The following is a 27,570-nucleotide window of genomic DNA, read 5'->3' on the forward strand; positions in this document are numbered from 1 at the left end:
GTCCCGGGTCTTTACAGCATTCGTCGAACCTCTCGCATCTTTCTGAGGCTCTTCGAGAATGCCGCATTCCTGGATCATCACGACCGCGCGTGGGATATTTCTCCAGTGTATCGGACCTGGTTGCGAATGAGGATCAACTCACATGACAGAAAGCAAGTTGGTCAAATTGGCGCAAGAATGCAACTTCAGAGATATTGTCACAAATGCCGACCCGCACAAGAAAAGCTTAGACTCAAAAGAAAGCAGCTGCTGAATCCTTCAAAAGTTCTGAGGTATTTGCACTGCGCTCAATGCAGTTCCGACCACCCTTTTTTTCTTTTCTCTGCGACCGAGCGTTCAAAATCGTCCAAGGACCGCAAATGTATCGGCCACCAGGGCTACATCCGCATTTGCTCGCACAAAGTCATGACCTGGGCAGCCATCTCTACTAAGATCTCAAGTGTCCCGGAATCGGGCGAATTGTTGATAGATACATGTGACCACCCGAGTCACTTATCTGATCACTTTCAAAATGATACCACCAACTCCACAGACACATCTAGCAGCGCAATCACACTCCCTAGAGTCACGGTCAGGGGGTACTCATTGGCACCACCAATTGCGACCTTCCAATATACCTCGCACGTATTGCTACCACCTCGAAGCAATGAACAGATAAATGCAGAAACCCTCAGGGCCCGGTTCAAGCAGTCCCGCCAAGGAGTGGTAGAAGCCATGATCCCTGAACTACCGAGCGGACATATGATGGAGATGCAGTGTCTTGACCCTAACTATTGCCAATGCTTACATTACCAAGGGCAAGATGCGGTATTTTGGCCTATGAGAGAACCGGCGCGTACATGGCTTGGCAGCGGCTGCCGCCTAAATGCAGGAAAAGAACTCACCCCTTTGCGGACACTCAAGGAACCAGAAAGCACCCATAACAATCTAATAAACCATCAGAAGGGGGTATTTTGGGACAGTGACTCAGATTCCTATTTGACAGGCCATACCAGAGTCAATGTTGAGACTTGCAGCCAGGATGCTCGCTGTTTGCTGGTCACCTATACTCGAATCATACCGCTTTCACGCACCCATGAACGCCTTGTCCCAGACTCCAAAATGAGTTTCGCATGGATGCAAGGGCTGGATCCAGATTCCTATAGGCTCTGCGACGACCGTAAGGGCTACGGGACGTACTGGTGTTTGGACGAGCGATGCAAGAACCACTATAAGCACTTTCTGAGGGATGGGTTGTCAGCATCCGCCACGAAAAAATGCTCCGGAAAATGTGTATAGTCCGAGGTGGTGCGAAGGTTGGTAAATTGTATGTTATTGACGGATGCGTTATTTCAGACACGTGAGAAGTAGTAAAAAAGCAGTCTTACACAATATCAACAGATTAAACCCAGCCAAAACGATCACATGAAAATCGTGGCTACATTGCTCCCACGGCTAATGTGGAGACAGCTAATATCGATCTGATTTCCCCTACGCATGCCTTGGAGGAGGAACCGGAATTGACGGGCTCATCGACAGGTCGGCGTAGGCTGATCTGCCTCAAGAAAGAATGACGACAATTGAACTATTCCACGTACCAGACCAGCAAGTTGCGGAACCCGTACTCGCCGCCCTTCGTCGTAATGTACAAGGCATACCTAGAAAGTACTATTACTCCGGAGAAGCTTTTACCAACCCAGTAGACGGAATGCTTTCAGGAGTCTGGATGTTATTGTCGGCGGCTTGGCATGGAACCCGCTGTTCTGGGCCGTGCACCCCGATATACAAGCTGAACTACGGAACGGGAAGGTTGGAGGTATATACATAACGCGATCTGATACTCTATTGAAGGCATGCATCCCGCATAGAGCCCATCGCAGCCTTATACATTCCCCAAGCTGTACATAAGGACCATGTGGTCGGGGGTTTTGTAGTGCCGGCCGGTACGAAGTTCGTTGTCGACAGCCACACGCTCAACACCCAGGTATTGGGTACCAAGCCGCAACGACTACGATCCTTCTCGATTTGCCGGGCACGAGCTCGAAGTAATAAGCTGTCAATACGGGCGGTTTGTATTCGGGCCAAAACAATGCTTGGGCAAATATCTGGCGGATCGCATCGTCCGCATCGCGGTTGCTCACCTGGTAGAAAATGCCCAGACAAGGGTCCCACCATTGAGCATCTAGGAAAAGTACCCTAGAGTCTGGATTACGCAGCGTGATACCGAAACCTACACCGAGATGGCTCCGGGGGAGGCAGGGACTAACGCAGACTGACAGTGAGACCAAGAGTTGCATGGATGGGCAGCGGGCGGGCAGGCTGTTGGCGGATTCTGCAGGGTGGTTAGGACTTTTGTTGCACACACCAACCAACGAAGAATGAACCATTCCCGTCTTGGCCATTATTGTACTCGGACAGATTCATGCGATACCCTGCTCTTATATCCACCTCCAGGTCTTTTTGAATACATGTCGTTATCTCTATTCTAATCGCTCTTCTCGTCTTACCGGTCGCCAGGGCTGGATGTTTTGACCCTATTGCAGCTTGTCCGTCTCGATATGAACCAACAAAAAGAACTCCCTTGCCTTCGTATGACTTCGAGCCCTAGCTTGGTACCACCAACGGCTACAGCATAGGGTATAATCGCAATTTCCCTTTGTTCGTTTGATGGGTCTCTTCTCCACCCTGCATAGCTGCCTCCTCTCTTTTCCTACTAGACACTATAACTAGTACGCCTTGCTGGCACGCGCTGCACAACATAAAATTCGTCAACCAAACGGCGAAAATACAGAGCTGCGCTGCAAGTTTGCTGTCGTTCCGCAGTTTTCGGTCCCACCCTTGTCCATTAACAGACCACCAGTGAGTGGACAAAGTCACTCTGCTGAGTCGATCGATCCGACGAACACCAACAAAACTTCATGGTACCTAGGGCGCTATCAACAATGGCCACTATATCATTCCAGCCCAAGCAGATTACCCAGTACCAGGCTGAGCACCTCTCGGAGCTCCAAGGAGATGTCAGTGAGACGGCCATCAAGTACAGCTTGGGTCTTATCCCCGATTTCTCCGAAGGCGACATCATCCACGACAACGCCTGTGGCTCCGGCGCCGTCACGGACACCATTCTGCATGGCATTGTTCCAAGAATCCACATCGATGCAACCGACGTCAATTCTCAGTTTGTTCAGGGATGCGCCGCCAATGTGGACAAGAATAAGTGGCCCGTCTCGACCGCCGTCATGCCAGCGCAGAAGCTTTCCTTTCCTGATGGAAGGTTCGCTCATTCGTTTACCAGCTTTGCTTTCCACTGTCTAGGTGATCACGATGCTGCCGCTAAGGAGGTCTACCGCACTCTCAAACCTGGTGGTCTGGCTGTCGCTTCAATCTGGGTATACATGCCTCACGTGGATGCCTCGCAGCATGCCCACTGGCGGACCCGTGGTAAAGACGGCCCCATGCCTGTCTTACTTCCATTGGAAGGCTTCGTAGACGCCGACTTGAAGAAGGCGCTCGTCACAGGAGGCTTCAAGGAGGAGAACATCTCCCTGTCCGAGAAAGTTTGCTACCTGAAAATTCCGGACTTGAAGCGATTCGCACAGCTGTCTTGGAGTTATTTGGGAAGGTTGCCAGACGGATGGTCACAGAACGACGAGGACAACTGGAACGAAGCCTGTGCGGATATTGTCGAGCAGCTGCAAAGTGGAGACGGCATCTCTCGGAATGAGAAAGGCCAGACCGTCCTGAAGATGGTGGCCTGTATTACTGTCGCGAACAAGTAAGCGAACAGGGTAAGATGGCAATGTGAACGCTTGACAATATTCATTGAGATTTCGTAAAGTGCCAGTGTACATCGTTTGTGCAATCAGTATAGAAAGCAACAACAAAAGAATGAATGAAGTGGGGCGACTGGCCGCGAGAGTGTGGAAGACCTTAGTTTAAATTAGCTGAACTATTCGCTTGTCAATATGTAATATGAATCAGCCCGCACGTGTGATACTATACTGCGAGTCTGCCAAAAAAAAAAAAAAAAAAAAAATTCTCCTCTCACACTCGATGAAAGTTAGCCTCATTTCCACACCACTTCTCTAAAAACGTGATCTGGCTCAACTTCGGCTAAGCTTCGCTCGGGTAATACAGCCATAGCTCAAGTGAGCATAGGTTCTACCAAGCCTTTTAAGGACCACCTGAGCAATACTGGGCACCGTAAACGAACAATGTGTTATGGACTTTATGTGTACCCTCTATCCACTTTCTCTATAATATGATCCTTGTACTATATTTCTTAACCGCCCAATTTCGAAGTTTGCTAAAGGGACTGGAACGCAAAAGGAGGCCATATGGGCTTGTCAGTCAGTCAAGTTGGCTAAGCAGCTGCGACGTACGTGCATGTGTAAATCGAATTGAATGTTATGTAGATTTGTTCGTTATCTGAGCTCCGATACTTCCAACTACCCACGGTTAAGAAAAAGAAATATGTGGCGGATTGGAAGCAGCACATGGTTTGTGCCTCCCACCTCAGCTGTCTGCTCTATGTCCACTCTTATGTCCACCACCTTGTTCGACAAACATTCCATTGGCGGGGCGCGCTTGTGACTTAGAATAATAAACACATCTACCCGTAGATCACACCGTTAGCCGAAGCTTGTTCATTAAAGCTCATTAAAGGGCTTTAAGTGAAAATTGCTTGGAATTGTCTTTGCAATCTCATATATGTGATCCTTGGGCCTTCGTATCTCATTGTCCAAACTTCTTCGTTTTACGATTTCTGCACTTCCTATTGGAATCGAGTATATGAAGATGCACACCTCACTGTTTACCAGTGGTCTCTGGCTTAGCCTCGTCGCCGCTAAGCCATGCTCGGACAAGACAAAAGATGAGAAGACTATGTAAGTAAACGAGCTCTGGGAGCCTAGAGTTTACATTGGCGTATATGCGGGAGAAATTAATCATTGCACTCGGGCCGCCCCCTTCTGCAGTGTCCTGCTGAATAGCTTATTGCCATTCTATACTACACGGGTCCATTCCTACTAATACCCAGCCTGTAGCCTATCGACATACGACATACCATCGACCTCCGGTAGCATCAATCTGACTAGCTCGCCAACACACGAATCCATATCCAGGCCTGGAAGTTTGGGACCCAGCAGCATCAAAGCACCAAAAGCGCCGTCCAGCTCCGCCACAGTGGGGCCTACCAGCATCCCGACATACCAGACGCCATCCAGCTCCAGCAGCGTTCAGCCGACAAGCTTATCATCTTCTGCAACAACTTTGCTCAACTCGACCATCATAATGTTAACTTCCATGTACTCATTGACAAGCCCAATCTCCATTACCTTTTCGGACACGAGCTCCTCAGCCTACTCAGCATCTTCGACAAAGCCGACATCCTCTTCGTCAATTCCTTTGGCATCTACCAGCACCGAGTCATCAGTCTCTACCCTCCCAACTACACTAGAAATTTCAGCATCGACGTCACTATTGAGCACCGATATAACTACCTCAACTTTTCTGTCTACGACGACCTTCACCTCAAGCACAACCTCTCCATTCCGGTGAGAATCCAGTTTTATGTGACTGATATAAGGCTTCTGCGAGGTATCTAATGCTTATTTTAGCCCCAAATTGACCAATGTTGTCCAAAACCCAGGCTTCGAAGACGCTGGTGGCTCCCTTTCGCCATGGCAAGCCGGTATTGCGATAGATGGCGACGGCTCCGACGATTTAGCGTTTACTGGCCTTGCACAACCCGGCAGCAATTCCTCAAATGCAGTGCTACTGCACGCTGATGGCCCCCTTGGTGGAGGTGTAATCAGTGCTTTCGTCTATCAAACTGTCCCGACTGTTGCAGGCACGATTTACAGAATCTCATACGACATTGCCATCTCGATTGCGCAGCCGGACAACTTTTACAGTTGTGGTTTTTCCGGCTACCACGATTGGGAAGCCTTCGACTATTTTACATTAGAAAATACGCAGGGGTATAGGAGGTATACAGCCTTCTTTGGGGCTGCCGCAGACAATCAGGTGCTGAAGTTCGTAGTGGAGTGCGACAGCTATAGAGGCTCGGCCGAGATTGAAATTGATAATGTTTACGCAGTAGCAGTAGAGTAGATTGAAGGTTATTCGATTTTTCTAAGAAAACTGCTAAATATACGTTTAGTACTCTTTAGTATATCTTTATAAAGACTATGCCGGCTAATATAGTAGCCGAGTGTTGCCCCTGCTTATCCTGTGCTCGTGTGTTGTGGGCTTATCCATACTGTACTCCTGTGACTTAGGCAAACCATAAGTAGAGTATTCTCCGGGACGTTTTAGTAAGTTCGCCGAGAATAATCCTAAGGCTCTTATAGATTATCTTACCTACGTCCACCCACTGTCCCTGTATAAGATGTTTTATCTAGGAGACGCCTTATGCGAAAGTATACAGTGGCATAAAGAGGCCCCGAATCATACCTCAGCCCCGATCAGGCTTCTTAGTGGTGTTTGGGGTCGAGTTCAGGTCACAACGCCAACAGCTCAGGTTCGAAAGCGGAAGTGGGTTATTTGGTGAAGGAAATTTTTGAGGCAGACTTACTTGCTATACTCAGCACGTAAATCTCTTGCAAGAATGCGGTACGGCGCTCCCAACGGCCGGAATAACCAAACCATTCAGACATCCTTACCCAGTACAGTACACGACCCGCGATCAGTTTATAATCAGCACTACTAAGTGCATATGTGGAAAAAGTGGGAGACTTTTTATCACGGTCTTGCGTGCCACAGAAGGCAATGCTCATGTATGGGGTGCAAAATTGATGTAATTTAAGGATAACCTAAAGATATAGTGCAAATGGGCGCGACATTCGCACTTTTGCATACTTTATCAAAAGTGGGACCTTCTACCGCCAGTCCTACAGTAGCGCCAGTGTTCACTTGGCCAATTTTCACCTAATGGTTCAGAACTAGTGCCAAACAGCCTTGGATCTATGATATTAAAAGACATCGCAACATGCAGGCGGGTGCCTACAATGTTCTCGGCCGCCGCTATTTCTGTGCGTTCCAATGCATTCGGCTGTGCAAGAACGTTTCCCTAATGTTGTGAAAGTTCATGACACCATTCGTGTATAGCGAGGTATTAGAGAAGAGTCGAAATGTTCCACACCCACCTCTTTTCACCCTAACCGAAGCAAGGGTAGTCAATAAGTCATGCACGATATAAGAGGGGGGTGCGGTAGGCAAAACTGCCTTGATAACCAAATTCATCAAGCTACTGATTATGCTCGCGCGGATGACCTGATACTTATGCGAGGTGGCAAGCACTGATGGGTGTACACTGGAGCTTGGCCCTATTATTCTCTTGCATCCTGTCTTACATTGCCCGAAGTTGTACGGCAGGAGTTCGGTGCTTGCTGGAATACCAAGATGTGTTTGGAGCCTCATTTATATATACTCTTTGGGTTCAGGCAATCAGCGAAGATCAACACAACATATACACTGCTTCTTCATCGGACAAGTGGTCAAGTCATACCAGACGATCAAACAGCGCTTCTCATTGTGCAACTTTCCCCTATATATTGGCTGAGTACAGCATGGACTGTCTTCGATGCTATGATATGAAGACCTTAATCAGAGCGTCGAAGACATCAGATGAGTCTGTTGTGGGAACCTATACAACAACTCGTAGCTGACACCCATCCATGAACTCTACCCTTCTCAAGTTACAGGTTCGTGGTACATATAGCCATGACTTGACCGACTTTCCACGACGTCAAGAATTATTCGGCCGGGTAAATGTTCGAGCCTCGAGGTCGTTTACTTTGTAGCAGAGGATCCGGATCTGTGAATTAATAGCGACAATTAGCCACACTTGCAAGGATACGAGCGCCTTGACATTCAACGTACCCGTGAAACTGAGCGCCTATGCCCATGAAGTCAGCCTCACTGCGTGTGATCTTGCCTCGAGAAGTCTTCCCCTTCCGGCCATCTTTCTTGGATTTCTTCGGAGGAGACGATGACGACCGCTGCGCGGAGTTGCTCCACTTGTCCGGATTGTCGTCATTTCCATAAGATGCGCAGGTAGAAGCTTGGTCATCTCCCTGGATGCAATAGGAGGCTTGGTAGTTCGACATGGTTGAAATACGCGGATGGTGATCAAAACCGATATAGAAGCAGATTTCCGGTCTCTTGTGATCGGGGTTCTGTGATAGAGACCCGAACTTTGGAGAGGGGGAGGAATGGGGAGAGAATATTAGCAGACGCAATAGCCTTCTTATACACAGCGATAATAAGACTTGCAATTTGTGTGGAGTTGGCAATACGGTCTCATGAAGTAGCCCGATGTATCAGAGGCCAGAAGGTCCAACGTTTGCTGCGAAAATAACGAGCATGCCAATGTAGCCCAACACGAACGTTCAATCAAGTCTACCTACAAACCAGCACAGATATTCGGTGTGGATTCGCAGAAAGTAAAAGAAAATTTACCATATCTGATGACAAGTGTGATCTTTTGACTTCAGGATTGAACAAAGTCGATGATAATTCGCCATTCCTCTCTTGTCGACAAGGATTCTCGGGGCTAGGGTTCTCCTGTAGATAATTTGGTCGTGTCCCATTGGGTAGTCTTCTTTGGTGAACCAGGTTGGTGAGGGACATAGACCGACATCTGGATAGTTTAATTTACAGCCCGCATGCGGCGTCCCGGTGGGAGCCTCAGGGGCGATGATTACGTTCCTGATTGGGTATTCCTCTTTGGTTGTGTCCATTTTAGGCTAGTGAACAACACATCACGCTGAGCTACGTATCGGTCTGCAAAATATCAGAGCTGATTGGATATTACCCTTTTGTTTCATGCGGCTTCCGGGCTGTTGTCCAATGGTGGAAGTCTGGGGCTCATGCTGTGTCACCCCCAAATGCGCCTAACAGGGCGAACAACGCTCACCGGCGACTAGTTGCCTGAAGAATCTAGCGTTCCATGAGCGAAATCCAGAGTTATAAAAGCCGGACGTGTCACCCACATCATCCATCTTGCGTCCCTGGCAAACATCACTCTTTCGATCTCGTCATCGTTACCCCACCAGGTTCAGAGCACGTTAGCCACTCCCAGACATTTTCTTCCAATGTCCATTCCTGATCTACCGTAGCCATGAGTACTGTTTCCGAACCTGAGCAGGCGCAGCGCACTGGCGAGGAAAAGTTTCTGGGTATCCCTTATAACGAAAGATGGGAGTACTTGAAGCCGCATATTGTCTCAATGTTCATGGCCGAAGGCTTAAATATCCAAGAAATCGCCACGCGCATGAAGGAAAGATTTGATTTCGCCGCAGTGTAAGTTGAAGCCTCGTGGTCATCAGTTTCCTATTCCTAATTGTGAGGCTAACGTACCTACGTACCAGACCCGACCAATACAAGTACCAACTGTTCAGGAAGTGGCGCATCAAGAGAAGAACTACCAAGAACGAGAAGGAATTGATCATTGCAAAAGTTGGCAAGCGCTCGAGGTCTATTCCAAGCAGTTCGCATATAACCATCGACTCGGGAGGTTATGCAAAACCAGTTGACAAGAAACAACTGAAGCGCTACATTGGAGAGAGCATTCGCCACTCAGACAACCTCCAGATTAAATCTGCATTGTGAGTGTGCCTACCGGTCTATATTACGTGGATATTCATTAACCCGAATGATAATTCTCTAGCTTCCTTAACTGGAACCTTCCCTACAAATCCTTCATGAGTAATCTTGGATTGCCACACGATCATCCTTCCCCTTTGGCAAGAGGACCGCCGACTCCAGACAATATCACTGCAACGACGCCTCAATCCAGCGCCTCTCCATCTACCGGTATAAATGGCCCGTCTCCAACTACTCAGTTGGTTCTACGCAAAGTACTCGTCGACAAATCGAAACTTCTACTCCAGGGCCGAGAATTGGAGTTGCTGAAACAGCTGAGTGAGGTGGAGAGAGCGTACGTTTTACACTTTTGACGATGTAGACATATACTGATGAAACACTATCTCACAGAGCAACAGTGACTTGGATGCACGACTACTGGATGTACGCTTTCATGACCGCGAAGTACTGGGGCAAAGGGCCGAGATACTGGTCCCCAAGTATGGTCAACTTCAAGTCGATGGGTACACAACAGATTCTTGAATCATCTTCACCTGAGAAACATACAGCCTCGAACGCCCTTTTAGTTTTGCAGCCCCCAAGCCTCCTGTGTCACTGGACAATACATCATGAGGAGACGAATGACTACGAGGAGCTGCCGGTCGACGAACGTAACGCGGACGACGAGGGGGACTATGATGTCGATGACGAAACAACCTGGCCAACCTGGGCTCAGTCAGTGTCTCAGGGTGACTATACCGAGACGATACGAGAAGGATTGATTACAAATTCATTCAGTTCACTGAGTCAAGGTGATTTGCCTGTATCGACGGATATGATTACGAAGCCTTGCGCCAAGGCAGATAAACGACAGAAAATTGAAGCGCTGGGGTTTGCTATAATGGCCCGGAATCCGGATATTGTGAACAACATTATAGATGACGTACTCGGAATTCAATGGCTGTCAGACATCAGCAAAGAGCTGCATCCATGTAATTTGGCGGCGGCTTATCTCGATGGGTCACGGCAATGCTGCCTCGTTATGCGTTCAGTTTCGTTTCTGGCCATATTTGAACCTACCAAAGATGAGCATGATCACACAGTCTTGGACTCGTTGTTCATCACCATTCTTCGTTCGCACACCAGTATTAGCCCAGCTCTGGTCAGTGCTTCATTCAAGAAAACGAATCGTACCCGATTTCCCGGAGAAGAGGTCGACATTTGCGGAAGATGGGATGCAGATTCGCCCCAGGTTCGTCAGTTATTCGCCAGTGGACATCCTTGTATCCCGCAGGAGTGGAAGCACAATTTCTGCCACACTTCAACTCAAGCCATTTGCCATTCAATCCAGACAATCTTTGGTCGAGACGATCCGCCCTATATCAATGAGCAAAGTGGCCTGTTTACGGTTTGCGAGGGATGCGGGCGCGCAGAATATCCCGGTCCGTTGCACACACTTGTCCGTGTTGCTTTTTATCTCGTTCAAGATGGGTGTGAAGGCGAGACCCTGTTTGGGGCCCTTGCATGTCTGGTCTGTTTGGTTATTCACGGTGCTGACCCACTCATCAAAGCTGATACGTCTGTACCAAGTGTCACTACTCTACAGGCATGCAGACACGTATCATTGACCGCATTCGAATTGGCGACGCATCTCACTCTACATGGTGCACCCGGTCCCGAAAGGGTCTTGGGCTGGAATGTGTTCATGTCTCTGCTCGAGTACATCACTAAGGGAGCTGAAGCTCAGCTAAGATTATCCCAGGACGAACTGGAAGATCATGACGAGGAGGGCATACCCTTCCAATGGGCCGGTGATAGAAAGTTGCCAGTTCTTTGGTCTGCCATTCAGACCGAGTTTCTCTCATATCGCAAGATCGAAGAAGACGATCCTTCCATATCTCCTAGATTCAACATGGAAACACTGTTCGATGGACTCAGGAATGGGCATGGTCCGGTCGAGATTGAATTAATTCAGATGGGAATGATGAACATCAGGGAAGATGGTTTCTTGGATGCAAAAAGTGGAATTCCTACTGTCACTAACGCTTGCTCCTCATACTATGCAAACGTTGAGAGATGGGGTCGCATTAATTTCATTGAAAGGTGTGAGTTAAATTAGGATGATGAGTAACTGTCACAGGCCGTAAGGTTCTCTCCTACTTCCTCTCCCTCTGTTTTAAGGATCTTAAAATTCCGTGCATGCAAGCGTAGAGAGTTTTTGAGGTCAGAGGCAGCATCAGGACATCTTCTGGATATCTTGCCGGAACGTAGCCTATTAGCTTGCCATGTTGGTACGCCACGAAGTGGTTGCCGGTACTGTGACCTCGCCACCGCGCGCTGTTCCACAGCTTGGGCGTACAAAAGTTCTCTCCTGAGCCCTGCAAACGGGCAGGGGAACTCTGTATATTTATGCTTTACATATCAATATACGTGAGGTGGTATGCCACATGGCGCCAGTGCTTTCAGCTGAAGAATGTTTCACGGGATCTTGCTTCACTTTAGCAGGAAAGGTCAAAGATAACGTCTGGTTATCTGGAATTTTTGCTGCATGGAGCCTGAATCTGCTTGCTTAATTCATGAATGGCCCTGAATGGTAATCTTTTGTGATGAAACCGGCTCAACTGTTATAACTTACCTCGTCTCCATTGTCATGATCAACAGCTTTCATTCTTCCAAGCTGGTTGGTTCCTATTTCTTACTAAATCCTTGAGCCACGGCAGAAATTGGGAAAGAGCATAAAGCTAATGTCCTCAAACACCACCATTTCCATGTTCTCGAGTCATCCGGTGAGGGACATTTCAGCAACACTCTACAAATCACATTCGTTCCCGTCAGGCCAGGTATAGTGGAAGCTACAATCACAAAATTGGAGAACCAGAATCTGGCACACATAAATGACCGAAAGAAAACGAAGAAAGCAATGCATTTCCCCGATAGCGAATCTATCTAACATAATGGTTGCGACACCGGTCGTGTCGTACTTCTATCAAGCGATTGCCACTGGCCCGGCAAGAATGGGATGGAGAGATATCCACCAACCATCCCGGATGACTTGGAACTCCTAGTGAAGCCATCCGTGGACGCCGACAAGCAGGGACGCGGGTACCAGAGACACGCAACCACCAAGCTCGCCATCACAACATGGATGTATGCACTCAATCGCCATCTTGAAAAGGTATGAATCCCCCTTGGAGAGTAACAGCTCTTGGCTAGTGGCTTACTTGCTTCAAAAAGACCTAAATCTCAACAAGATCACCGTCGTCGCAATCAACCCCGGTGGTCTCATCGACTCTCGTGCACTCCGCACCAATACCCCCATGAGCATGGCTGTGATGCAAACGCTCGTATTGAAGCCTCTGCTCCCTCTACTTAGGTTTCTCATGGGTCCAACTATACGTCCCGCGGCACCAGCGGGTGTAGATGTAGTCGATATCGCTCTCGACCCCAAATTTGCTGCCGAGAGAGGTTTCTTTACCCTCCTGCAGAAGGACGAGAGTTCGCCAGAGAGTCGAGACGAGCAGACGCAGTCGAGGCTATGGACCCAAACACTGACATGGGCGAAGATTAACAAAGACAACACACTCATTCCACTTGGAGATACATAAGTAATTCGTCTTTCATTCATCACAGCTGGGAGAGATCTGGAGCCTTGGTCTTGCTTGAGGTGCGGGATTCTGAAGGGTCTCTGATATAATCGTGTTTCTCTAGGCAGCGCATGATTGTGTGCATCTGGGTTTGCTTGTTTCTTCTAAGTGGGTGAAAGTCTGAGAGGCTCTAGATCCGCCAGGTCCTCTGGAGAGAGACAACAGATAAGAAGCTTCTGTCCCGTTACTTCGTCTAAGGATGGCACATGTATACTGGTGCTTGTATCGCAACCTAAATTGTGAAGTCCTTGTGAACACCCTTCATTCCGGCCATGATATAAGTAGGTAACGCAACTCTCAAGTACTTCAAACAAGCCTGACGGTCGGCATTCCTTTGTCGATGTGCTGGCCGTGGCAAAAATACCGTTATTGGGCTCATACGAGGGTTGCCTCTGTGCGAGCAGGCGATTTGAGGCCGCGGCGTCGTCTGAGCTTATGGTTGGCGTCTGCTGGGATACCGATTATGACTAACGTGCCGCATCAAAGGCCCTGAGGGCGGCCAGTTGCACAGGGCAACAGTTCGCGATAATATGGAAATATCACACGCAGAGCCGCTGAGGAATTTGAATCTCAACTTCCCTGGGTTTAGCTTGATGATTGGCTGGGAAGTTACATACGACAGGGAATCGGCATCACAAAGGAAACCACGGCCGGCATCCTTATTGATACTCATGACAGGCTTCATGTTGGAATGACCGCCGGCGGAAGCATTTCGTACCAGTACAAGTACTGATATCGCATGGCAAGGCTGATTTCTACTCTTGCAGATGGCAGCATTCAGGAGCTAAAGTAAGCGTGAAGCCTGTCATTAAGTTACAACCTGGCTCTTGCATCCTAAAGAACCTGCTGGAAAGAAGTTCACGGTGAACACCTTGTCACACAAAAGGTATAGGCACAAGTAGGAAGCAGAAGGTATCGTGTTGCTAAGCAAAGTGATAAAAGTACAAGGATAATAATGCCAGTCCAAACGCCGTGTTTCTTGTTCCTTGCGGCGGTGTTTCTTTGCCCCTCTCTTCCTTTCCCCCTTTTCCGTATTCGGAATTACAAAAGTTCGTGGCTCATGAATGACCCCAGAAATCGTATACATGAAGGAGTAGGTACACAATTGGCGTACAGTAGGCAACTGTTTCATAATCATATAATCTCATGGAACCTCGAGTCCCTTACGGGGCTGTGGCTTTTCTTCGCCGCGGGGTCCTGCACAGGACGCGGTGGGCTCAGTCCCGAGCTCAAGCCCTCGCGAGCTTCGCTGAAGTAGGCTTCATCGCTAGAGCTACTCATCGGCGAGACTTGGTCCGCGTTGGTGGCCGACTGGTCTTCTGAGAGGTCAGTCCTCCGTCGGCCTGCCATGGCGACAGCCCGTACGCTGGCGCTGCGATTGTCGACGCTGACGGTGCTGGCATTGTTGCTGTCCATGCCGGTGAGAGAGTGACCACCGACGAAGCCCTTCCGGACGCTGTCTTTAGGCCTATCCTCCTCTGACTTTGAGCCTCGTGAGAACCGAGACTTGAACCAGGTCTTGACCTTGCCAGTAGGAGATACCTTGTCCGTAGGGGAAGAGCTTTCTGACCGCGCATGTGTTCGAGCTGCTGGGATATCAATTGGCGGAGCACTAGCAGGCTGTTCATCGGAGGACACAGTGGCCGCAGGGATTCGGACAGGCTGGCCGACGTCGTTGAGAGCGACTCTCTCCTCTGTTGCCTGCTCCGTTGTCCGCGGGCGCTCTTCGTGTAGCTGCTCCTTGGATTCTTCGTGACGACCATGGCGGAAGGGCAGTGAGATCGGAGGGGCAGATTTGTGCCTCTCGGACTTGGCAAGACGCTTCTGCTCGGCTTTTGCGGCCTTCTCCTCTTCCCTCTTGGCTCTAGCTTCTTGCTTTTCCTCTGCCTTTTTCTCTCGGTTCTCGTGCTTTTCTTGTTCTATACATTCGGTTAGATATCAAGTCACAGATTCACATCAGAGATACTCACCCTTAAGCTTCTTAGCAATGTCTGCGACCTCTCTCTCGCGGGCCTTTTCTCTTTCACGCTCAGCCTTCTTTGCTTCAGCCTCAAGTCGTAGCTCAGTCTGCCTGGCATGCTCCTTCTCAGCCTTTTCATTGATCTCATCCAGCGTTGGCTGGACTCGCTGAGCAGCAATCGCATCAATCTCGTCCTGGCCCATGTACTTGCCGGCGCCAATGTCGATCTTGCCATGCTTGCTGAGTCTGTTATCGCTCCGGCTTTGAGCTGCTGCTTGTGCCTTGACCTCCCAGTCGGTGAGTCTTGACGGTGGTACCATGCCGGTGTCTGCCGCGACCTTGTCATCCATGCCCTTCAGGCGTGCCTCGACATTCCTCCGCGCGGCGGCTAGGAGAGCATCACGGTCCTTCTGTCGTTTCTTGTCATCCACCTCTGAAAGTTTGGACGAGAAGATGGACATCTGCTTCTTGATCTGCTGCGAGCGGATCTTGTCCTGAGAGAGGTCTCCCTCGCTAGCTGATCTCCGACGCTGCAGCCTACCCTTCATAGTGAACTTGCGTTGGGGTCTAACGTGCCCGTAGTACTCTTGGTATTCTCTGTTCTTCAGGTTGTCCTCATGAAGCTTGGAAAGTCGCTCTTGGGCAAGCTTATAGGCGGCATCCTGGAGTGTGTTGAACTGCATTGGTTGAACTTCATCATCGCTAAGACTACTGGAGCTCCTCGTTCGCCTGGGACCGGGCCTTGCCGCTTGGGATTTCTTGGCCTGGTCAATGACTTTCTGCTGTTGGGTGAACATCTTCTTGGCCATGGCAACTGCCGTGGCGTGAAGTTGGTCTTCCCGGCTCTGCTCTTCAACCTCGGGCTTCACGGGTGGATGAGAGGTATACATCTGCCTGTTCATAGTAGTGTAAGGCACTGCGCCCCCCTTGACTCCTGTTGCGGACCGGTTCGGCTTATGCGCTGCCGTCGCAGCCTTTAGGGCGTTGGCGGCGGCATTGGTCTCATCCGGATACGAGTCCTTTGGAGTGGGAGCGGTGTTTGATCGAGGTCGCGTGGTCATGGCGCCCTTTGCAGCCATCAGGGATCGTTGGCGGTTCAATGTGCGCACATCAGCGCGGTTGTTAGTCGCAGGGGCGTTGCGGCTGGCCTTGAACGCCTGGTTAGCAGCGGAGTGGCCATTGTCCCGGTTGTGAGCCGCGGCAGTATTTCTGTTGGCCTTGAACGCCTGGTTGGCGGCTGTATGGCCGTGATCCGAGTTGGCCGGCTTCCAAGCCTCGGTGTTTTTGGCGTTCTTGTGAGCAAGCAGCGCAGCCTGCGCGCCTTGGCTGCTGGGCGATGGCGCCCAACTCGCTGCCATTTTTTGATCGTGTGCCAGAAGCGCGGCGGTCGAAGCTGAGGTCGAGCTGTCGGGCTTCCAGATCTCGGGAGACGTCTTTTTGTTCCAGCCCAGAGAGGCAGCTGCGCCGGCGGCGGATCCGTTGGGTCCCAGCCCTACGGACGGGAAGCTGGGGAGATCTTGAGGTTTTGCATATACGAGTCGTCCGGAGTGACCTGAGCAAGGTTAACTTTTCTGACAGCGGACCCTATCGCGGGCGAAGACTGGTGAAGAGAGAGCTTATACGCACATGCAGGCGACCGGTGGGTGTCGTCATGGGACTTCCGCATTTGAGCCCCATTGGTAGGTCCGTTGCCGTCAGCCTGGGGCAGCGGGCTGCTGGTGTTGGACTGGAGAAGTGTCCCGGTCGACATCCCTGGCCACTTATCGAGATCCACATAAACCTTCGGGGCGGGATGATCAGGGTAGGGGGTCGCCGTGGGATCCCGTATTGGGGGAGAAGCTTTTCAGAGGAAGAGAGAGGAGTACGATGCCAATTTGTGCTCCGTGAGATCTGACGGAGGAGGTGCTCTAGGCTCGCGGCGCAATGAGAAAGGGCCCCCTTCTACAGTACCACCCGCGTCACAGGACGATCACAAAGCATAATAAGCACACAGCCCAGACGGACGAGGCGCCCCTAAGAGCGGAATGGGCGGGGACCTCTGAGGAACCGTCCATCATAGTGCTTTGTCGCCTTGGAGGCACCTAACTCACTTGAGATGGTGTTGGGCCTACGGGTCGGTTGGTTCGTCAGCGGTGCTGGTGCGCAACTAGTCGCAACCGGCTTGTGACGTCATGTGGCACACCCTGTGGGAGCCGTCGAGGCCATCGGCATTCCAGAACTGCGCCGTCAATCGAGACCCTGAGATCCATTCTCCAGCAGTAGGGGTATCATTTCACCACCGGAATGCCTCACAATTGGGGAGTTGTCAACCACCAAGTACGTGTATTCTCCCATCCTCGCTTGTTGTTGTCCCTGTCCCTTAGCAACAGCGAGCAGAACAACCTTGCATGCTTCACCAACACATGGATGCGACGGCATTGCCGCAAACAACAACATGTACCCACCGCAGCAACATGGACCCCCCTTGAGTTCGTCATGGATCGCTCGTCGAGGTGACATGACGATCATCTTGTTCAGATTGGGCAAGCTCAGGTCGAAGAAGGAAATCCCAGCTGCGGGGAGCCGTGGCCGATATTGCGAACCCTTGCCGTTAGCGGGCATCACACAGGGGTTCCGTCACTGGCTGTCGGGTCTCATTGGCCTGCCTGGCAAAGGTCTGGGCTACCGCTGGAACAGCCCAGAGTTCTAGCCACTCAAGAGACCTTTTGGAGGCCCTGAAACCCAAACGTCACCGAGCGTGCGAGAAGCTATCCTTACCTTGGGGGTTGGTGGCGCTCGTCAACATAAAATGCCATGTCGATCGAGTACGATTCTAGCCTCTGCCAAGACAATAAACACGGCTCTCAGCTCTGGAGAGGGTTGCCTCTGTAAACACTATTTGCATCGGGCCATTGGGTTATCTAGGTTTGAACATGCGCTGTAGGATTTTCATCCGAAGTATTCGAGGATTTGACCCATGCCGCTCGGCGAGACCGTGGGGGCTAGATTTGGCTGCTTGGCTCGTAGGATCTGCCCACATACGAAGCGAAGGGTGTCCATAGGTGCAAATATGGAATATACAACTCCACGCTGCCATGCTGCAATGCAATTTGAAGCTGAGATACGTATACTCAACATTAATGTTGACGGTCTTCTGTTACAAGGTTGTTGAGACATGGCTATATCTAGCCTACTATCAATCCCGACAGTTCGGTTCAGATCCAAGTTTCGTGACCAGGATCACGGTAGAGACCATGCCAACTCTCATGAGCCCCGAACCAAGAATAATCTGTAGTTGAACCTTTCTTGCCGTCACGTCAACCATGCGTCTTCAGCCTCTGCACACAAGCTCCTGTCGCGTGAACACATTTACCTTGTTGAACTGCCATCAACACGAAGGTGTCAGCCATTTCCTCTTATCATGTCCGACAGCGCCTTTGACAACATCCTGAATTTCCGTGATGTGGGTAAAACGGTGAACGCCTTTCTTGGCAAAAGGTAAATGCCACCACATACACACAAACCCCCGTACTGGCGCGCCCCCAGGCAAGAGCTGAACCCGAGACCAGGATCCTCAAAGAAGGTGTGCTCTATCGCTCGGCACGTCCAGGTGTGTGCTACCGCGTAGGGGCCAATGTTCCACCATGCCCTCCTATCTTGACTTTCCGTCGTCCCCCGGGCTGACCACGGCCCTGTCCCGGCCATGTAGATGACGCCACGCTGTCCGACCGGCGCAGGCTGCAGGCGGACTACGGGATCAAGACGGTGATGGACCTGCGGACCAAGACGGAGCACCTCAAGCAAGCCGAGAAGCGGCAGGCGGACATCAAGACCCCGGCGCTGCTGCAGTCCAACGCCGCGCTCGCGGAGCCCGTCCAGATCCCCGGGCTGCGGTACCTGGAGATCAAGGTGACGGGCAAGAAGTTTGAGCACCACATGCTGAGCCAGCTGAGTTGGGGGAGCTACTTGTAGGTGCTGGTCCACGGGATTGACCCCCAGGCTCGTCATGGGGAGATGGAAAGGGACGGGCCGCTGACGTTCCCTCGCCTACGAATCTAGAAAATTAATATGCCTCTACCTGACGGGCTACCGTATCGATGCCATCCGGATCATCAGCAAGGAGGTCATGCTGCCCCGGGGACTGGTGGGCATGGGCTTCGACACGCTGGACCAGTCCGGGGCTGAGATCGCAGAGGTAAAGCAATATGCTAAGATCCTTTCCATCCATCCCTTCCAAAACTCCCATTAAGATGTGTAGCTGGCTAACCATTCAATGAAAGGCTCTTCGCGCCTTCACGCAGCCCTCCGCCCTGCCCGTCCTTGTGCACTGCACGCAGGGCAAGGACCGCACGGGGCTGGTCGTTGCCGTGGCGCTGTTCGTGCTTGGTGTGCCCCTGGAGGCCATCACGCACGACTACCTCCTCACCCAAGACGGCCTGGTAGCCGAGCGGGAATCACGGCTGGCTGAAATTGAGGAGATTGGGCTCACAGCCGAGTGGGGAGACTGTCCGCCGGATTTTGTGCCACGGGTCTGGGGCCATATCGAAGACACATATGGTGGCATAGAGGCGTATCTTGACGGCATAGGATTTGGCGATGGAGAGAGGCGGCAGTTTATCGAGAAGTTAGGCGCTTGAAGTGAATACGACACATATATTGTACCTCACAGGAGCATCACTGTTACAGCAGATGAACTTAATATACGTTTGGACAGGAGGGTCTATTTCTTTCTAAATCGTCCTTGTATCCAACAGCGGTACATCTTGAGCTTCTTAGCTCTGTTGACGAGAAGTCTTCGATCTATACCCAGATCTTCGACCTCAAATCTTGCTACTTGAGTCGTCTCGCCATCTGCTGATGGCGTTTCTACGGATGTATCCTTACTATCGGCAGAGGTCTCTCCAGACCAGATAGCGGCGAGTTCATCCTGGTCAAAGAAGTACACTCGTGTGCCATCGCCTCGGATGTAGAAGTTCTCTTCCAGGTATCGGCCTTTCTTGAAACGGACCTGAGCGAGATCACCTCGCGCGTAATCACGGAAGCAAACCTCACCGCCTGGTTTCAGGACACGGTAGGCATTGTGCACGGCCTGCCTCCACTGCAGCGGTGAGAGAGCTGAGAAGATGAAGACCATGATGACCACATCCACAGAGCCGTCCTCGAGCCCGGGTGGTAGGTCTTGACCAGCGGCATCCCAAACATCAGCCTGCATATAGTCTGTGTTGTAGGCCTCAGAGCTACGCATCACTTCCACAGCCTTCTTGGAGAAGTCACACGCATGGATCTTCAGCTTGGGGTTTTTGTTATGGGCCAGGATGGGAAATGCGGTGTTTCCAGCGCCAGCGCCGACCTCAAGGATTGTCACGGGGCCAGCGTCCTCCTGGACCACCTTACCAAGGATTGGGAATTCTTGTTGCAGCCATTTGCGGTTCTTGAAGAAGTTGGCAGTGTTGTTCTTGTAGAACAAATTCCACCATTTGGCAGGGTCCGAGTTAAACCTGTCTGTCCACAAAGTCAGCAACGCGCTCCTCGTTGATTGATCATTTCAAAACAGAAAATGTTTGAACAGCTAGTCAGATGGGAGCGAAAGACTAAAACATGCGAGTGTCATCACATAGATTCAGATGAACTATGCGTAAATTTGTGATATCATCAGGTAGCAATGGTGGGTGAGGTTGGCCGGTTGCCGAGAGTAACAAAAATCTGCACTTACGTTTGTCAAAGTCGGAGACTGGCGACTCCCGCTGCTTCTGATACTGCTCTTCAGCGTACTCCTTGTAGGCGTCGTCAGTCTCCACATGATCCCAAGCATTGAACTCGAAGACGTCGTCCTCCTGCTGCAGGTAACGAGACCCGAACTGGAAAGGGTCGGTCCGCTTCTGGTTGTACTGGGGATCATGGCTGCGGTGGGCAGGCGTCTCGGACCCGGAGGCGGGCGGTGAGACCTGCTCCTCGACCGTCAGGGACGAGGTCTTGTCCAGCAGCTCTTGCTCGATGGCGTGAGCCGGAGGATCCTGCACCGTAGGGGTGTCCATGGCGCCGGGTGTTTGTGAAAAGGGCGTGACAGCAGTCACTGTAGAGGGGCGCGTCACCGTAGAGCACTGGTTGGCATGTTCAGGGCAGCTTGACACAAGCTGGCTCGTCCAAGGCCTGGATGTGCTCTCAGGATGTGCGGTGCGAAGAAAAGAGAAAACGCGATTTTGGGCCTGTTAGCAATTTATTGGTGAAAAAATTCCGCGGTTTGGGCGTCCAGAGTGGGGCGTTTTCTTGTAACCGCTAGCAGCGGGGAAGGGCTGGCGGCCAGCTGCGAGCTACATCAACATCATCACCGTCATTCGGCCTCAACTCGTCGGAAGCACTCACCTTCGTTTTGGTTTCTGTTCCCTAGAAAAGGACGATTTCCTTTGAAAGGAAGACCCTCTCTTGTGGGGCTATGAGTTTGGCCATGGAGAAGAAGCAGCACTAATCACCCGCATATCCATACCCCGCTGCATCCCTTCACTCATTTATACTTCCCCTTGCGGCCCCCGAGCTCAAAATGGCGACCAGAACAGCAGTCCGCGTTGCGCCGCGAGCCATTGCGCCGCCGCTGTGCGCGCCCCGGCCTTCTTACCCTCTCCCCAGGGTTTCCCAAGCCGGGCGCACCTCGCGAAGCTTCTTCAACCTCCCCAGCACCGAGCCCCAGACCGTCCGAGCCCGCCGGACGCTGCCGTACCCGTCGGCGCCGCTGTACGACCTGATCGCCGACATCGACGCCTACTCGCGGTTCCTGCCGTACTGCACGACGTCGCGCGTCACTTCGTGGACCCCGGCGCACCGCAGCGACAGCCCGGATCCGCAGCAGCAGCAACGGCGCTGGCCCACGGCCGGCACGCTGTCCGCCGGCTGGAGCGGCCTGGCCGAGACGTACAGCAGCCGCGTCTTCTGCATCCCGGACCGCGGCATCGTCGAGGCCATCAGCGGCTCGGCGTGGACCAAGATCCCCCCGGAAGATCTGCAGCGTTGGGGTCTGCGGGACTCCGGGCCGGCGGCGCACGCGGGAGAAGAGGGCACATTCCGCAGCCTGGTGACCCGGTGGACGGTGCGGCCGGTGGGAGGCCGAGAAGGGAGTGGCGAGGAAGGCACATGGAGCGAGGTGGACCTCAGCATCATGTTCCAGTTTGTCAACCCGCTGTACGGTGCCGTGAGCTCGGCAGTTGCGGACAAGGTTGCACCGATCATGGTGTCGGCTTTTGAGAAGGAGGCAAGAAGAGTATTAGGCCCGCCGAAGTTGTCGTGATGAAGACACGAGAGAACAAAATGCACAAGCGAGTATTTCAGAGTATCAGACGGTAGACTAAAGCGACTGGCATGATCTGGTCCAGCACATGGCGTTGCTCGGACGATGTACACAAGTTCTTCAAGACAGATATAGACCTGCATAGAAATGGAGTTTAGGCGTATTTGCAGATATTAATTTGATTTAGTTTCTAAATTCCATTCATGCATCGATCCGCTGATATAACAGCACAAATAAATCAACCAATCTAGACCGCCACCGTCTTCTTCTCATCATCGTATGCTTATGACGCCGCTCAAACTGCTGCATATCTCATCCGGAAGCCCCAAAACTTCCCCTCTCATGGATCTCGTCACGTCTTCTCTCATTTTCTCAAGGGTTTCGAAACAATCACCTGCGCTACCGAAAGCAAAAAGGAGTCTGCTTAATGTCAAACCGTGTCACGCTCCAAGCCACCAAACCATGCAAGAAATCGCTTATATCTCTCCAAGTATACTCCGTCTGCATTTTGCCAAAGTGAAAAGAAAAAAAGAAAGAAAAGGAGGTGCTCCAATGTCGCCATAAGGATCAACGAGCCAGGAAGAAACCGGGGTATAATGCCAAAAATCAAGAGCCGAGAAACAGAAATGATGAGTATCGTTTGCCGTCAGGCCGGAGTAGAGTCGAAAACGCAGGGCTATATGGCCCTGAGTCGAGAGCAGATGATTAGAATTGCCTCATGAAGCCACAGCCGTACGTGTGCTCTTCGAAACCGGGATGGCCTCTACTTGCCCCTTGTCAACCTGTCCTCTTCTTGCCCCTATCAAGCTGTTAGTCGCCATCTACGGGGGTACTGCTAGAGCTGGCATCGGGAATGAACTTACTTGCTCTTCGATTTAGAGCCACCTGCGAGGAATGACAGCATGCTGGGCGAGCTCTTCTTGCTCTTCTTTGCGTCCTTATCTTTGGTCACAATCCTCGTACCAGGCCCACGATGCTCATGCATGATCGTAACACCCGGGGTTGGGAACCCATCCCTCGGACGAATCGGCGGCACAGGCGGTCCCCCGTGCGGTCTCCGGCCCCCTGGTGGCGGCATCGGCATGCCTGGTCGGTGAGGAGGTATGGTGCCCCCGCCCGGGCCTGGGCGGCCGTGGCCGCCGTGCATGTGCATGTGCATAGCCGGGGGTCGATCCATAGGCCACATGTGCATAGTGACGGCCCAGTCGGGCTCGATAACCTTGTCCCACACCTGAGGAAGGATGATCTCACCATCGGGACCAAGGAGATCGTAATGACCGTCCTGTACATGCGGTCCTATCACATCGACATGTAGGAAAGCCTGCTTGATCAGCTCTTCCATACCCTGCGGGAATTGGTGAATTAGCCAAGACTCGCAAAATCAGGCGTTCGGGGGTAGACTTACCGTCCATGTTTGACAGATGTGGAACGGGAAGCTGAATTTTCTACCAACTGCATCCTTGAAACGGATAGGGGCCTTGTCCTTGCCAAGCGACTTCTTGTTTGCCTCCTCTGCCTCACGCTGGGCGTCCGCCAGCGCCCTCTTCTTGAAGAGTTCCTCCTCCTTCTTCTTGGCCTCTTCGGCGGCTGCGGCATCCTCAGCCGCCTGCCTCTCTTCTTCAATCTTCTTGCGCGCCTCTCGCTCGGCCTTCAGCTTAGCTTCCTCTTCGAGATTCTTGCGCCACTCGGCCTCTTCCGCCACCTTCTTAGCAGCTGCCGCCTCGGCTTCCTCCTTTGCCCGGATCGCCGCCTCTAGCCTGTACTGTGCTTCCTTCTCGGCGGCGGCGGCGGCGTCGGCCTCTTTCTTCTTGCGTTCTTCTTCCGCCCTCCGCTCAGCTTCCATCTTGTCTCGTGCAACCCTCTCAGCACGTTCAATAGCCTCTGCCTCAACCTTTTTGCGTTCTGCCTCGGCTCTTCTCTCGGCCTCCACGGCTTCACGGGTCGCTTTCTCGGCCTCCCTTCGGGCATCCTCGATCTCCTTCTTTGCCTTTTCGAGCGCAGCCGCTCGCTCCTCTGCTCGGACGGCTTCATCTCTTTTCATCTGCTCCATCTTGCGGGCGAATTCAGCCGCGGCTTCCTCCCTGATTCTAGCTTCCATCTCTTTTTGCTTTGCTTCGGCCTCCTTCGCCGCCTGCTTTGCCTGTATCTCCTCCAGCTGTCTCTTCATTTGCTCCTTTTCTGGGTCTGGCTTCGGCGGTTCTGCGGCACCAGAAGGTCCCGGAGTGCGAGGTGGTGCAATTTCAGTCTGCGGAGGTGGCGACCATTGATGATACTGTTGCATCCCGGGGGGGACGGGATATGGACCACCAGGTCCAGGAGGGTGAAAGTAACTGTTTCCTGCGTACGGCATAACTTCTTGCCCCCATCCTCGATGGTCTGGGGAGAAGTAATGACCTCCAGCTCCGGCGGGAGTGAAGGGGTTGGCAGCATAAGGGACTACCGACTGGCCGAATGGAGGAGCGTAGGCTCCGCCTAACTGGCTCTGAGGATACCCAGGATGTCCACCACGGCCACGGCCCCCATACCCACCCGGACCTGGGGGTGGGTAATGGCCGTGGCCGTAGTACGGGTAGTCCTCCGAGGAAGCCAGACTGGGCTGGCTGCCTGCCGGGTGTGGAGCCGGCGTATATCCGTAACCTGATTGTGGTGGTGGCCTTTCTAGACGATGATGCCGTGTCGCTTGCCGTGCGCTTCTCGGCCCTTGAAACGAGTCCTCCGGGCTTGAAGCCGAGTCGTCTGGATCAAGCTCCTCGTCTTCCCAGTCCTCCTCGTCGTCTGGTCCCGACTCACTGTATTCCTGACTTGAGAAGCCGGACTCGCCAGATGCTTCGGCGGGGCGGCGATGCCGTGATTGTGAACGCGAATGCGATTGTGAAACGCGAACGCGAAGTCTGCTCATGACAGCGTCAACAGGCGAAAATGGTAGTGCCACGAAGATTCCCACACTCACGCAGACATGAGGGACGGACGCTGATCAGAGTATCTCTTCGCTCACGACAACCTGTTGCGGAGGGGTCGGAGCAAAGCGAGTCTCAGTAGGATGAGAAGGTAGCAATGAGGGTTTGCGATGAGGGATGTCCCGCGGGCGTCTCGATTGCTCTGGAGCCAAGGCCTGTGGGCGTGTGAGTCTTGTCGTGGGCGAAAGCGGACAGCGGGCAGACAATTGGTGGTTGAGAGTAGTATCGGCGCGGGGTTGTTGATTATTGTGATCCCTGTAACAGCGGCAAAAACGCCCAGCGCAATGTGATGGACTTGGTACGACTTGTCGCAGCTGAGTGTAGCGAGAGCGAGAGGGGGGATTGTGTCCTCTGGCCCAAGAGATTGGCTGGATTCCGCGTGTAATGAGATGGCAGTTGAGACTGAAGCTAGGGCTTGGGTGCTTTTGTAGGATGGGATGGTCGCGGGGACGCTTGCTTCTTGGTGGAATGTCGCAGAGTAGGGAAGATCCTGGTCTTTGCGCTCAGTTGGGCGCAAAAAAAAGTTGGATTGGGCGTTCCGCGGTGAAGGATACGATGAGCCAAGCGGGGAGCGACTGGACTTGGGACAACTTAGGCGATATGTAATTAAGCAGAGGACCAGTACGTACTCAGTCCACACGGGGACGAGAGGGCGATCAATCAATCGATCAGTTGGGGCACCCTGAGGCGCTGCTGCTTGTCGCCTCACCTCCGAGTGAGCGGGAAGATGCAGCAGCCCTGTTGAGCCTCTCCTCCAGCCGAGACTGAAGTTGAAGATGGGAGAGGGATCAAGAGTGTTGGGGGGCCAGGCTGGTTTTGTGAAGTGCGGTCTGCCACCTTCCCCTCTGCTTGAGCTGGTGTAAGCGGCACGATGGCAGAAACAGGAGCGATTTTAAGCCTGGGGGCCAAAATAACAGCGGCACTAAGGCCACGGAGGTGTTGTCAGCCCGGGCTCACCATGCCAATCAATGTATTGTCTAATGCACCGCAGTGTGGCTGTTCCGAAACTTGGTACAAGTGCCCGCGGACGCGACGGCTAAGGGGTCACACTGTTCTGGTGCCGGCGGTATCGATCGATCTCGCCCACCTCGACGCTTGCCTTGGGCTTCCCCGATGCGGACAGATAGCACTAGCCAATCTTCCGGGAGTATGTGTGTGCGCGCGCGTGAGGGAGTAGCGTGGCCTCACGAACCCCTCTTTGGTGTTGACTTCCGCGCTTACAAGATCGACGCCCCAGGTCTCATCTCATGGATAGCCCTGGAGGCTGGTTCGCAAAATGCCACTCTACTTGCATAACTTCGAAGAAAAACAAGAACCGTCCCCAGGAAATATCTTTCGATACCACTGAGCACCGACTGGAATAGAATAAGGATGCAATCACGTACCTATCCAGTCGAAGGAAACCTTCACGTCGTGGCGAGATGTTACTCTGTCGTGTTTCAGCTCAACTTGTCTAACAAGTGGCTAGTCGTCGTTGTTCCTCGATGGAGACTTTCGATCGGACAGGGGCTCTGATCTGATCCGAATCCCTCAATGTGGGTTTGGAAAACTCCTTGAACAAGTGCTGTATAGCTGCAGACCAGGCTTGTAATGAATATAGTCGCTATAACATATTAGTAAACACTGGGTTCCAGTACTCTTTCTATAGCATCCACAGTGGGAAACTCGACACTGGGGTCTTGCCGAAACAGCACCATAACCCCTCATCCCTTGATGCATGTCGACAGGGAGCTGGGAGGGGGCTTTCGAATGCGAGGACTCCGCCTCCGTCATTCTCAGAGTTGGTGGCCAGGGAGGGCACTTGCAGGCAGCCCACCATCGACGCGGAAGAATTGCTCTAGGCGGGTGCAGCCGAGCTAGATGCACTTACACCGCAGCACGGAATCGGGTTCCACCTCGACGTCTGCCGATGCGCTACCCACTTTTATGTGTCCACATGTGACCCGGCCTGGGTTTGCACTGGGCTGGGAGGGGAGCCTCAGCGAGCGCCGTTGACCACCAGCGATCCCGTTCCTTGGGTCCTCTGGGTAACCTTAACTTGTGGGCTTGTCACTCACCAAACGTTGGATGGGCAGAGGCCGGTTCCAGGTTGGTTCCTTGAATCCTGTTGTGGTCCTATGCGGAGGTAGGCAGTGTGTCGGATCTTGCTGGCCTCTCAAGGGGTCTTATACTTGATGAGGCGTC

The 27,570-nt window shown here is 52.2% G+C and overlaps 10 protein-coding genes across 10 annotated transcripts; 6 read left to right on the plus strand and 4 right to left on the minus strand.

Moving 5' to 3' along the window:
- Positions 1–2,921: 2,921 nt before the first annotated feature.
- Positions 2,922–3,758, plus strand: JN550_008637 (uncharacterized protein; the record flags this gene model as incomplete). Its single annotated transcript, XM_049320620.1, has 1 exon — positions 2,922–3,758. One exon carries the CDS (start codon positions 2,922–2,924, stop codon positions 3,756–3,758), a length of 837 nt encoding a protein of 278 aa, XP_049169295.1.
- A 1,018-nt stretch (positions 3,759–4,776) lies between these two features.
- On the plus strand, positions 4,777–6,093 carry JN550_008638 (uncharacterized protein; the record flags this gene model as incomplete). The annotated part of the gene is made up of 3 exons (XM_049320621.1): positions 4,777–4,865; positions 5,165–5,545; positions 5,598–6,093. 3 exons carry the CDS (start codon positions 4,777–4,779, stop codon positions 6,091–6,093), a joined length of 966 nt encoding a protein of 321 aa, XP_049169296.1.
- Positions 6,094–7,773: 1,680 nt separating this feature from the next.
- Positions 7,774–8,090, minus strand: JN550_008639 (uncharacterized protein; the record flags this gene model as incomplete). Its single annotated transcript, XM_049320622.1, has 2 exons — positions 7,774–7,798; positions 7,864–8,090. 2 exons carry the CDS (start codon positions 8,088–8,090, stop codon positions 7,774–7,776), a joined length of 252 nt encoding a protein of 83 aa, XP_049169297.1.
- A 1,013-nt stretch (positions 8,091–9,103) lies between these two features.
- JN550_008640 (uncharacterized protein) lies at positions 9,104–11,686 on the plus strand (the record flags this gene model as incomplete). Its single annotated transcript, XM_049320623.1, has 4 exons — positions 9,104–9,285; positions 9,354–9,590; positions 9,653–9,922; positions 9,979–11,686. 4 exons carry the CDS (start codon positions 9,104–9,106, stop codon positions 11,684–11,686), a joined length of 2,397 nt encoding a protein of 798 aa, XP_049169298.1.
- A 900-nt stretch (positions 11,687–12,586) lies between these two features.
- On the plus strand, positions 12,587–13,172 carry JN550_008641 (uncharacterized protein; the record flags this gene model as incomplete). Its single annotated transcript, XM_049320624.1, has 2 exons — positions 12,587–12,742; positions 12,819–13,172. The coding sequence occupies 2 exons, from the start codon at positions 12,587–12,589 to the stop codon at positions 13,170–13,172; spliced, it is 510 nt and encodes a 169-aa protein (XP_049169299.1).
- Positions 13,173–14,345: 1,173 nt separating this feature from the next.
- JN550_008642 (uncharacterized protein) lies at positions 14,346–16,921 on the minus strand (the record flags this gene model as incomplete). The annotated part of the gene is made up of 3 exons (XM_049320625.1): positions 14,346–15,130; positions 15,182–16,723; positions 16,798–16,921. 3 exons carry the CDS (start codon positions 16,919–16,921, stop codon positions 14,346–14,348), a joined length of 2,451 nt encoding a protein of 816 aa, XP_049169300.1.
- Positions 16,922–18,571: 1,650 nt separating this feature from the next.
- On the plus strand, positions 18,572–19,787 carry JN550_008643 (uncharacterized protein; the record flags this gene model as incomplete). The annotated part of the gene is made up of 5 exons (XM_049320626.1): positions 18,572–18,648; positions 18,720–18,760; positions 18,860–19,118; positions 19,210–19,345; positions 19,431–19,787. 5 exons carry the CDS (start codon positions 18,572–18,574, stop codon positions 19,785–19,787), a joined length of 870 nt encoding a protein of 289 aa, XP_049169301.1.
- An 83-nt stretch (positions 19,788–19,870) lies between these two features.
- On the minus strand, positions 19,871–21,185 carry JN550_008644 (uncharacterized protein; the record flags this gene model as incomplete). The annotated part of the gene is made up of 2 exons (XM_049320627.1): positions 19,871–20,652; positions 20,864–21,185. 2 exons carry the CDS (start codon positions 21,183–21,185, stop codon positions 19,871–19,873), a joined length of 1,104 nt encoding a protein of 367 aa, XP_049169302.1.
- Positions 21,186–21,688: 503 nt separating this feature from the next.
- On the plus strand, positions 21,689–22,429 carry JN550_008645 (uncharacterized protein; the record flags this gene model as incomplete). Its single annotated transcript, XM_049320629.1, has 1 exon — positions 21,689–22,429. The coding sequence occupies one exon, from the start codon at positions 21,689–21,691 to the stop codon at positions 22,427–22,429; it is 741 nt and encodes a 246-aa protein (XP_049169303.1).
- A 777-nt stretch (positions 22,430–23,206) lies between these two features.
- On the minus strand, positions 23,207–25,328 carry JN550_008646 (uncharacterized protein; the record flags this gene model as incomplete). The annotated part of the gene is made up of 3 exons (XM_049320630.1): positions 23,207–23,228; positions 23,293–23,774; positions 23,835–25,328. 3 exons carry the CDS (start codon positions 25,326–25,328, stop codon positions 23,207–23,209), a joined length of 1,998 nt encoding a protein of 665 aa, XP_049169304.1.
- Positions 25,329–27,570: the final 2,242 nt, after the last annotated feature.

Source organism: Neoarthrinium moseri (genome assembly GCF_022829205.1).
Source record: "Neoarthrinium moseri strain CBS 164.80 chromosome Unknown scaffold37_Wmoseri_CBS_16480, whole genome shotgun sequence".
Classification (NCBI taxonomy): Eukaryota; Fungi; Ascomycota; class Sordariomycetes; order Amphisphaeriales; family Apiosporaceae; genus Neoarthrinium; species Neoarthrinium moseri.